Source organism: Poecilia latipinna, unplaced genomic scaffold (assembly GCF_001443285.1).
Source record: "Poecilia latipinna isolate Pla-1442-1.1 unplaced genomic scaffold, P_latipinna-1.0 Scaffold951, whole genome shotgun sequence".
NCBI classification, from domain to species: Eukaryota; Metazoa; Chordata; class Actinopteri; order Cyprinodontiformes; family Poeciliidae; genus Poecilia; species Poecilia latipinna.
The window spans coordinates 359023-371053 of record NW_015113567.1 but is presented as its reverse complement, the minus strand read 5'-3'; the positions used below and the strand labels follow the sequence as shown (position 1 = coordinate 371053).

The following is a 12031-nucleotide window of genomic DNA, read 5'->3' as shown; positions in this document are numbered from 1 at the left end:
CTCGAATTTTTATATATTTATAATATTAATATTATTATAATATATTTTTTTTAAAATTATATATTTTTTTTTTTTTTTTTTTTAAATCTGACTTGCTCAATTTCAGAATTAGTTCAGCTCTGAAAAAGTCCAGAACTCTCAGGGTGTGCTGTGGTGGCCCAGGGGTTAAGCACAACCCACATATGGAGGCCTTAGTCCTCGATGCAGCTGTCGCAGGTTTGATTCCCAACCTTGGCGACCTTTGCTGCATGTCTTCCCCCTTCTCTCATTACCCACTTTCCGTCAATTAACTATCGAATAAAGGCCACTAGAGCCAAAAAAAAAATAAGTCCGGAACTCAACTTTAGTCAAGTAGAGCCTGTTTAAATATGGTGGGAATGGAGATTATATGTTCATTTTAAAGATTTTGATTTAAAGTTACAAGCAGAGCGGTCAGCAATTAGGAGGCCATTCATCCCAGGCTGTCTGTAATACAACTTTAAACAAGTTTATTTTACTGTATGCTCCGCATAACAAACAAATGAGTCTTTTAAACATTTCAGGTCAGACATACCAAACACAATGTTTCTCTGAGCGACATCGATAATAAACTACGCACAATCCTCCTGCTGTCGCTGATGTTACGTAGTGAATATGCTGAGCGATGACTCGGATGGCTTCTTCCTACTTCACTGTTTGCATTCTGTTTACATTCCTCTAAAGCCTTCATTATGTTTATTCCCCACACATTCCTCCCATCTCTCCCAACAACGCAACATTTTTCCATCACAGTTTATCCGACATAAGGCCAAAGTTTTAACTGCAAGATGCATGAAACTGGAACGCCGTCATCGACCACACATCCACATAATGCAGGTGGAATTTGCTAAATCTCTGTAGCTTACTGTAATTATTGATTATCTGAAAATATGCATGATCTTTAACAATAATCAGAAAATGCTTTCAATGTGGCACTAGACGTGGTATGATATGTCTGTAACGCTAAACTAATGAAGCTAAGTGCCATTTTTAGCACAATCAAGTAACTATGCTACCTTTAGAAGTTAAGAATATGACTTAAAAGAAATTTGACTCCATAATTTAGCACCTTGAAATTGGGCGTCTGTCTCTTTAAGAAGCTCCTGCTCTCTCTGAAACTCAACAGGAAGTCATCACAGCATCACTTATAGGCCTGTCACGATAAATTTGCTGGACGATATATTGTCCCAGAAGTCACTGCGATAAAAGATAATAATATTATTGAGACAGTTTTCAAGAAATGTATTGATGGCGTAATAATGCAAAAGCTCATTCTAAAAGATCAGTAAACTTTAAACTCTAATGAACATATAACACTGTAAGTGGAAGACATTTTAAACATCCAACATAAATAAACAAAACAACAAAAACAACAATGAAAATCAATCAAAAATCAAAGGCTCTGCAAACAATATTGACCTTTTGTTTACAGTTGTTTAAAAAAAAAGAAAAAAAAAGGAGTCTAGTTGAGACCAAAACACCAGACTGAAGACTTCTGTCATCCAGGCTTTGGTAGAAAGAAATGGAAATCATTGGGCTTGTTTTAACTTGCCAAGCGATTAATTGATCTATTGCTTATTGTGACAGGCCTACAAAGCACCGCGTTTTTATTTCTTGTGCAAACTTCAGACAGGAAACCCAGCCTCTCTCTCCTCCAGTCACTGAATCTCCTGCCCGGTTCCCTCCTACAGAGCAAATCCTTCTCCTCTGTTTTGTGGCTTTTTTCTGCGGATCCCACTCGCTCCATTACAGGCTGCTCCGGGTCCAGGAAGAGGAGGGGAGTCGCTCCGGAGCGCTCTGAATTCCTCCTCACATCTGGAAACCATCTCTCCCCCCCGTCCACTCCGCCCCGCCCTGCTCCTCTAGCACCTCGTTCATTTGCCAATCTCTCTCCTGTCTTCCCTGTTGCCCTTTGCTGTATAATGTAAGTAGCCCTGTAATCATACTCTGCCTCCCCAAAAGCCGGCCGCGCTGGGTGGCGTGCGAGGGGAGAGATGGAACCGCGCACGGAGCGGGCCAACATCTACGCTGCTTTCCCCTCCTTTTTGGATTCCAGCTGAGCTTTATGAGCTGATAAAAAAAAAGAAAAGAAAAAAACCCGAACTCTTCTCTTCACCTCAAACCCGCGCCGTGTGTGTTAAAGCAACAGGAGACCCGCAAGCAATTGATGCAAAGAGTGTGACTGAATTATGACCCGTGAGAGCCTTCAAACCGAGGCTGTAAAGTCTCAGCACACCTTCTAATCTTACGTTTAGCAACAACACTTACCTGTTTTTATATTTACTGTACTTTAGTCCATTTTATTGCCATTTTTTTTGTGAGATAAACACAAAATAGCGTTTAATCACGAACCGAAAGAAAGGAGGCCCAGTCAAAGTCCAAATTAAGAAATTGTGGCAAGACTTGGAAAAACAGTAACAACTGAAACTTTCCAACCCAATCTGATTGAGATTGAGTTATTCTGCGAGAAGAATTTGCACAATTTGTCCAAAATGGAGGCGTGTCGCAGCAGCATCAGCAGCGACATTTGGTCCTGCAAAGCGACAACATTGCAGAATGTATGCTAGTCTACGTAAAAAAACAAACAAACAATAAAACCATTCACAGTTTGTGATTTTAATCTGAAATAATAGAAAAAGTTCAGAGGGTATGAATACTTTTTCAAGGCGCTGGACATTTTTACTTGAGGTCTCTGGACAATATGCTGAATGAGAATTAGTCCAACCAAAGGCTACGTCTGTGATAAAATAGACAATCAGTCTAAATACTAATGAGCAAAAAAGCAAACTGTGTTTGTCTCAAATTTCAGAATCAATGATGAAACAGCAGACAGAGCCCAACACAGCAGGCAGATTAAAGCCAGTGTTACCTGCTCCAGCGCGATCTCTGCCGGCGCTGTCAGAACTCGTGTCTCAGTTCGACACACAGCCTCATAATCACTTCCTGAACATAAACGTCGGGGTCACAAATTACGACACAATCGCAGTTTACTGACTAACATCGCTTTTTACTCATCTTTCATGCATCACTCGAGAATATTCAAAACGAATGTTTGATGGTTACAAATGTCTGACTCATGAATCACCCAGGAATACAACGGGTTGAGTCTACATCACAGACAACTTGGCAAAAAAAAAAAAAAAAAAAAAATATTAAAGTGAATCTAAAGAACTTTGTTACCAGTAACCAAGATTTACAGCCGTTACTTTTAATAAAGCTACAAAAATGGCAACAGCATAATACTAACATTAGTTGAATCCTTGCATATGTCAGCATTGTGTGGACTAAGTCTTTCAACCTTTCAAATAACACCTACAAGATGGGCTAGCATCCATCATCTTTTGTGTGATCAAGTCGCCGTAGAACTAGTTCCAGAAGGTCAACCTCAACATCCCTCTCCGCAGTGACATTTCCAGCTCATTCTGGGTATTCCTAAGTTGTTTCCATGTTAGATGGGAAATATATTCCATCCAGCAAGTTCTGGGTCTGCCCCGGGGTCTCCTTTCTGTGGAATGAGCTCAAAAATCTCCCCTCCACAAATGGAGCCAATCTGATCATTTTCTAAGCAAACAGACATACACAAAAACAATTAAGAGAGACTAATTAACCCAACAGCCGTGTTTTCGGACAGCGGGAAGCCAAAGTACCTGGTGACGACCCATGTATGCATGGGGAAAACATGCAAACTATTGTTTCTGTGACCAACCAGCCATAGGATTCAAAGCACAAACAAGACTCAGAAATAATTTCCAACGACAAGAGAAAGAAGGTAAGATATAGGATGGAAATCTGAAGCATTTGCTTGGCCGAAAACAGGACAGCTAACACTGAGTTTGTCCGTTGTCATCTTGAAGAGAAAGGCATATGGAGACTTCCAACATAGACGGTCTACATAGCTCTGAAGTCAAAGCTGCACTACGTCTCTTGTTGTCCCACACTGCTCACGTCCTTTCTAGAAACTTACATCTTTGAGGGAGATGATCATCGAGGCAGCTTGTTTGAAAGAGACTCTAGTAACTTGAATTCCTCCTTCTTGATGCTCTTCAACCTGAAGAATCCACCTTTGTCCTGGTTGAGATCCACAACCTCAGACATCAAGCCCTGTTGAGAACCACTACAGTACCTGCTGACGGTCTTGGCTTGAAGAACCCAACAGAACCAAAGACGAAACTCTTGAGGTTAGCGAATCAGACACCCTCTTCTGAATAACAATACCCTGAGCGCCTGTCCATGAATACCATAAACACGTAGGAGACAAGGTGTTATGGGGGAATCAAACATTTCCACCACCATCTAAAGCAGCTAAACAGACTTTGAAAATCTTCAAAAAGACATGACACAAGATTTGAGAGATACTCCATTCTTCAGTTGGTCATCTAGCCTCTTTCAGGTTGGATTCTACATCGTCTCAAATTGAAACAATGCTGAGCTAATGGTCTGTCTTCCTCTGCCATAAAACCAACAACAGCATGGAAACATAAGAAGCTCTGTTTGGACAGTCATTGGTAAGAGATAACTAGCTTTACAGACCATCAAGGAAGCAGGGACAAGTGAAAGGATGTCTATTATTAAGGAGTTATCACTGAGTTCCTGACTGAGGCACAGACTGCAGACTCACTGCTGACACATGACCTGACCAGGCCTCTAAGCACCCCTGACCCCACTGAGACCAGTCAAAAGCCATCCCTTCCCAACGACTAACAGTGCATAATTGTTTACCAGCCCGTCCCCGTTACTTACAGCACAAAGAAGCCCAGCAATCACATCGTACATGATGAGGTCATCGGCCATTTTCCCCCAGTCCCACCATCACACAGACAGCGTGACGTTGTCCTGAACCAGCCGGTGTCTCAGCTCGGGATTACAACGGTTCTCACACTGTGAAAGATAACTGTTTAATCTGAACCGTCCTTGACCCGCCTCCAGCAAACACAGAGCTCAAACACACACACGCACACGCGTGCGCGCACAGAGTCATGCTGGAGAGTGAGCGACTGCGTGATCTCACAGGTCTGACATCACAGTACAGCGGTATGAGGCCCAACCACCGAGGATAGACGTGTTCATTCAATTAAACGATCATGTTACAGTTATTAAACATACAATTTATTTATTTAATCATGTAACGGACAAGCAAGGTTTAAAAGAGGAGAAAGTTGGTTAATTTTTCAGTCAAATGTTGACAGAAATATACAGTCATATAAGTGAGAATATCGCTCTGTATGAGTCTTGTTGGTCAGATTAAAAGTAAGTTTTGAAAACAACAACCTTTAAGCACGTATTAAGCACACTTTTCATTGAGCCAACAGTTTTGTTTTGAAAAATATAGGTTTTCTCATTGTAATATTGTAATTTTCATTTTCATTAGTCGTTATAAGAAGATCATCATGTTTAAGAGGAATTAAAGTGTTCAGAGTCAGACATCAGTTTTTTCCTAATGAATCTATATAATGTGTTTCAGTTGGTGAATGAGTCACCTAAATAAATAGACTTTTCAATAATATTCTACCTTATGGAATGGGTTTGTATTTCTAAGCTAGCCAAACCTCAAAAGTTGGTAAAAGTGGAGCAGAAAAGAGGAGAGACAGGTTTTCATACCTGACAGTTTTAACCAATTAGTGACATCACATTTTAGAGCAGGTTTATCAAAAATAAGCTTCTTTTTCTACACTTAACAAGCTGAAACGTGTGTTTATATTTGTTCCACACCAACCGGGTTGCATGATGTGTGGCGTTGATTCAGCTCAGCCTTTAATGCACGCTGTATGTTCATGGCTTTAGATATGCTTAGCATTTATGTTTTTAAGATCGTCTAACGCATGTTTTGGTTTTTCACCTGCATGAACACAAGTCGTTTCCTTTTTGCAATACGCCAAAACAAAATCCAGTCCAGCAAAGCTGCCCTCAGGTCAACTAACTCATAAATGGAGTCCACCTGTTTATAAATTATTCTAAAGATAAAGCTGTGAAGTTTGTCAGAGGACAAATGGCATCATGAAAACCAAGGAATGCAGCAGACAAGAAGCCCGTTTACGTTTTGCCACAACCCGAATCGGGGAGAAGAGGAAGCCTCTTCGCCTACAATGTGTGACGTTCGTGAAACAAGGTGGTGGCTGAATCATCCTGTGGGCCGTTTGTTCTTCAGCGAGGACAGCTGAAGCTCTCAGACCTGATGGGAACATGGAGGGAGCTAAGTGCTGAAAAAGAAAAACCTGCTACAGCTGCCAGAAACTTGAGAAACACACCCAAAACAGCGAAAAGCAATTAAAGGAATCTCTGGCACAGATTCTACCCATTAAATGTGACTGAGCCTGAGCTTTTCCTGCAAAGAAACTTGGGCAGAACTTTCATCCTCTACAAATGCAAAAGCAGACACGAGCTAGGCTACGGCGAAACAGCTGGAACTGCAGCAAAATGTGGTTTTAAAATCTCCAACTTTCCATTTTCATACACATTTACTTTTTGTTGAGCCTAAACCCTAACAAAAACAAAACCAGTTCGTATTCATAACGAGGTAAAATCCTGAAAAAAGTTCGGTGAGGCATGAGAACTTTTACAAGGTGAAATAATATGAAACATATGGAAATAACTTGCAACATTTCTTAAAAGATTTTTTTTTTTTTTAAATAAGGATCCTACTACATGTTTGAATGTTGCTAAAAGTTTGAGCCAAACAGCAAAAACAAGCGTCTCCCCATCCAACCAGAGTCCACAGACAACAGCAAGATGACAGCGATGGATTTTTATCAAACACATGGATCGATTTATTTCCAATCAACCGTCACCCAGCCAGCCAGCAGTCCGCTCGGTGAACACTAAACGGGGCTGAAAAGCGCGGATACTCACGGTGTGTGGTGAATCTCAAACGGCCTCAGAGTGAAGTCATCCCGCAGAGACTGGAACCAAGACATCAGCGCGGTTAGTGGGCCGATGATTGGATTATTTGGCTCGGTCCTGCGCTGGCGTCCCTCTGCTCCGCGCTGCTGCGTTCAGGGCCGCCCCGGAAATCCCTCAATCTCCGTGTTACTTCGGACATAGAAGTTTCTGTTGTTGTTGTTGTTGTTGTTGAAGGAAACGGGCGTCAGGACTTTTGACGTTAGTTAGCGTGATAGAGAAACACTTTATCATGAAGGCTGAGTTAGCATAAAAATATGCTAACTTAGAAATAGGCTACTCAAATTTGCTAAGAAAAAAAAACACACAACAAAAATGACAATTTTTGTAGTTTAAAACAGTTTTACTTTTTTTTAAACCCTGTCCTTATTTGAGTTTTTTTTTTTTTTTTAAAAAAAAGGTTTTTAAATTTTTTAAAGTACTGAGCATGGGGACATTTTTAATCATGTTATATATAACATAAAAATAATATTTATTTTTTTTTTATTGAGTGTAAAGTTTCCTGTCTTGCAAGAAAGCTGACTCAGCTCAATGTGACAAAATCTACTTAGCAGTATAAATAAAGTTGATTGATTTGATTGACTCTTTTTACTTGTTACTTGTGATCAAAATATTAAATGTTAACCATCTTTCCCATCTTTCCAAAGTATATTATAAAGAAACTGTAAAACGCAACAAGTCTGAATTCCTTTTAAGAAACTTGGACGTCACCAAGCAACTTCAAATTGAGTATCTGATGTTTTTCCAGCACATTTGACACATAGTAAAAGTCGCAGTATTAAAATGTTGCACTGTTTACCAGCAATTCTGATGGTTTGTATCTCATCAAGCCAGGGTCACACAGAGTGCTGTTACAGCCTCTAATTATTCACGTAAATGCTTAATGTACAAACATGTAAAATAGAGAGATACACTGCAAAAACACAAAGTCTTACCAAGTATTTTTCTGGTGTAAATATACGCTTGAAATAAGAGAAAACTAAGTTACAAGTCACGACTTAGGAAAAGAGCTTGAATAAAGTCAATAATTTCTGAATATTAATGAAAAAGTCCCAGTTCCATTAGAAGATTATTTCAATCATGTGAAAAATGTCTTGTTAGTGAAATAATCTGCCAGTGGAGACGGTACTTTTTCATCAATATTAATTAGGAAATATTGACTTAAAACAAGCTAACTTGTGAAAAGTAACTTGCAAGTTGATTTTGTCTTACTTCAAATGGACTAAGACAGTTGCGCCACAGCAATTAGCAAACCCCACCTGTTTCCGTGGGCGAGACATCATTTACAGAGCTGTGGCCCAAATTCTGACCTATGACCTTATATGGAAGTTGGACTCAACTTTGCGCAGCCTCAGGTCAACCCTGGTGGTGTTTTACTAAATGACCGATAACCCTAACTCTGTTCTAAACAAGGCTGTCAGAAGAGACGAGGAGGAGGAGGAAATTTTTTTTAAAACTCTCATTAGCAACCAGAATTAGTTTTCTATTGTTTATTTGCGTTTCCTCCCCCTCGCTCACTCCTCCTCACCTCCATCCCACAGATCAGCAGATATTTGTGCACGATGCGTGGGCTGATGGCCGCTGTGACAATTAATGAGACATCAGTCTAAAGCTTTGGAAGTGTTTTTTTTTTTTCTTTTTCATTAAAGTACAAGAAATAGGGAAGTGGATGCAGAAGGAAGGGCGAGTCATAAGAGAACCACCACTGTAAAACAAATGTACGTCAGTCATTTACCGTCACCGTCCTTATTTAGATTACAACCAGACTATGTATGAAGGGTTAAAAAACATATCTCATAATCATTTTTCCAATAAGTTCTTAAACTGTTTGTTTTGAGAACTTTTTGAGTATAAATGATGAATTTGTGCAACGATTTCATAATGTAAACTGATTAAAAAGACACATACACATTTTTTTTCTGTCTGAAGTTAAATCAGACCAAACATCTCTTGTTTTAACTAGAATTACCATAATTATTTCTATTTGCCAAATGACACAATAATGAGAGAGAGATAGAGAGAGAAGGGAGAGAGAGAGAGAGACAGAATATGTTAGTGATTTCTTTATTAATGTTTTCAAAAAGCTTCATAGGTCAAACCTTTTCCTGCTTTACTCAACAGTCCGAGCTCATTTGAGCGCATCCAGAACAAAATACCTGCGGGGTATGTTTCCTTGGCTCCTTAGTTGCCGTTTTTCCGAGACGGCACGTGAACGCACCTTAAAAACCCAAAGCAGAGAACGCCACCCACCCATCAGACTTTAGATGAGATAAGGGAGCAATGTCCTCTGTAAGCGGTCTAACAACAAACATCTAGGAATGGAATCAGGTCTGAGCAGCAGCAACAAGCCTGCTGGCCTGCTGTGACTCACAGACTCTTTACTTTTTAAGAGAGGAGGACTAGCAGACATGTTTATAAGAAGTAGACAAAGTATGTCCAGAACTGATCATCTGTGTATTACACATGTCTGGATGTGGATCAGAAAGCTTTTGTTGTCACGACCTTTTAATATTTGCTCTCTGTTCTGAAGAAAAAAACAGAAAACCCCGAACTCAGAGTTTAGCGTTTGAGCTGCAATAAAATGGCTCAACACTGACACCTAGTGTTGTTTTCGTCTTACTTTCAGGACTTCGGTTGAAAAGGTTCAAATATAAAATCACATAAATTTCATCATGTTGCAAACTTTTAAAAAAAAATGTTGCATAGTTTGTATACATTTTGGTAACTTTAGATGTTCTTTAAAGCTGGCTATCCTGCGCTATATAGCTCTGGGATTCCTCATGTCAACCCATTCCTGAACCAAACGTAACACCAGACATGGACTTGTCTGTTCCTCAATGGTTTGGTTCATATTTCAGGTTGAAGCAAATGTTGCATTTCGTTTGGAAGTCAAGGTCAAAGAGGATGGAAAATGATTGGAGAGCCTCAAAACGCAACTTGCTTGAGATCCAGCGACGTTTTCCATGAATAGTGATGGTTTAAGGAGAAGCTGATTTCATTTCCAGGTGGACTTTATACCCACACAGCCAAACGTACCTGCTTTAATACCCACAGTATCACAGCGCACTGGTGGCCAGCGAACTGAACTCACTGACGTATTGAAGCTTTTCAATAATACTTACATTTTATTGAGTTGGACCTGCACAGATGTTCTAGAAGGTGCTGATAAATCAGCCCCAATTTCCTTCATTTTGGGAGACCTGCAATCTTATTTACCACCAAATGGTCTGAGTGTCTTTGTTGCTACTTTGAGCAACTTTTCAGACAAAAAAAAAAAATCTAAATTGGCAGATAGGACTTTGTAAAAATCAGCAATTAATCAGAAAACTACAATTGGTGCACCCATAACACCAATTCCTCTCACTTTTATAATTTTAGCCTGATTCTGGTCATTTCCAGTCTTTGATATGCTCAGTAACCTCCACCCTGTGAACCCAGAACGAGAAAGCGTAAACAGAATGTTGTTTCTCTGAGGGATTTTGTTTCAGGCCCTTTACATCACACTAAGTCCAAACACCTTCAGCAGAAGCTGGTCATGGATCTCTGTGGCTGTGATGCAACAGTTCTGCACAGTTTGAACCCTCGAGGATTTCCTGCCAATATTCTTTGAAAATCATCTCAAACTCAGTCAGGGTGGATGGGGGAGGCGATAGGGAGACACTTTCAGGTTCTGACCGGGTGAGTCTATTGATTTTCTCCAGACGTAAAGTGTCAAACTGCAGCCAAACAGTTCAAAGATGGTTTCATCATATCATTCAACTCCCCCAAAGGTCTGAGAATCCTTTCAATGTTTTTCCAAGCCACTGATGTTTCTTTAGCCAGAGCCATTTCCTTAAAGGGGCAGTATTATGTAAAACTGATGTTTTTGACCTTTACATCATGTTATAGCGTTATTCTCTCATCAAAAGCATACCTGGAGAGTCGCTTTCAATCTTTCATGCATGTTTGAGATATTCTTTAATCACCATGGCAACCATTCAGCTGTGTATAACGCCTAGCTGGATCTAGCTCCACCTTCAAGGACGAAGCTCCTCCTCAGAACTACAGTTTTCATGCTTCTGAGCTTCCACCTCACAGAGCAGACTCCACTCAGCTCCTTCAGACTAGCCAGAAGCAATTAGCAAACACCTGGTGGATCTGCACATCTACTGAGCTATAAATTTCAAAGTCAAATTTCTTTTAAGCCATATTTCATATATAGAATTTTTCTAACATAAAAACATAGTTGGTTGTGCTAAAAATAGCGCTTTGTGGCAGGAAAACACATAATACTGCTCCTTTAAAACACAGAAACGGCAAAATAAGCAAAAGAAACGGGAGGCAACAGAAATTTTCTATTATGTTTATTTTCTTTTAAAACAAACAAAAAACCTAAAATTCAAATAAAATAATTCAAACTTATAAAAGCAAAAGGGAAACTAGTTTCTAAATTCATTTCAGTCTTAGAGAGGTTTCTTAACATTTGAAGGGATAGTTCAGTAGAAAAATACTTTAATTCAGCCAAATAATATGTAAAATGTATTAGAATACACACAAAAAAACTGTAAAAAAAAACAAAAAAAAAAACAACCTTAGAGGAATCATAAGAAGGTCAATATTTAAACCCATCTGAATTCGAGAGCGTGGACTCAGTTAGAGCCTCCTGGCTTCCTTGAACCGGCCCAGCAGCCCGTCGTCCGCCCTCAGGGGGAACCACAGCGTCCTGGTTCTGTAGTACTGCGGGTCAGTCTGCAGGTTCTGGATGACGTCGGACAGGAGGTGAGCCCGCTCCACGCCGCAGCCCGGCGCGTCATGGCCCAGCTTGGTGAAGTGGACGTGGAGGTGGTAGTAGGAGGGCTGGTAGTGCAGGTAGACTCTCAGCTTGCTGGCTGGAAGGTTGTAGCGCTCCAAGATGGCTGCCTGGACCGCAGATATTACCATCGTTAGCGTCTTAAATTGTTACAAATCTCTTATTTTAATTTTTTCTCCACTAGGGGGAGCCAAAGAATACTTAATCCTCTAAAACACTGTTATGTTACAATATCGCTGTTTCAAACTAGGAATGCACCGATTCACTTTTTTCACTCCAGATACAGATATCTGAGGTTTAGTAGTGACAAAAAAAATTATATATAAAAAA

General features: G+C 40.0%; 2 protein-coding genes across 4 annotated transcripts in view; both read right to left on the bottom strand.

Moving 5' to 3' along the window:
- The window catches only part of LOC106957962 (uncharacterized protein KIAA1211-like), a 54919-nt gene extending 47923 nt beyond the window's left edge, over positions 1–6996 (bottom strand). For 2 of the 3 annotated variants that reach the window (XM_015049572.1, XM_015049573.1), the window contains exon 1: positions 6865–6996. In XM_015049572.1, the coding sequence (XP_014905058.1) occupies positions 6865–6929 (65 nt within the window). In that variant the 5' untranslated portion in view covers positions 6930–6996. The remainder of the gene's footprint in view (positions 1–6864) is intronic. The other variant, XM_015049574.1, reaches the window with a different exon arrangement.
- A 4281-nt stretch (positions 6997–11277) lies between these two features.
- Positions 11278–12031, bottom strand: part of dcps (decapping enzyme, scavenger) — an 8585-nt gene continuing 7831 nt past the window's right edge. Inside the window, exon 6 of the mRNA XM_015049584.1 lies at positions 11278–11811. Within this exon, the coding sequence (XP_014905070.1) occupies positions 11545–11811 (267 nt within the window). The 3' untranslated portion in view covers positions 11278–11544. The remainder of the gene's footprint in view (positions 11812–12031) is intronic.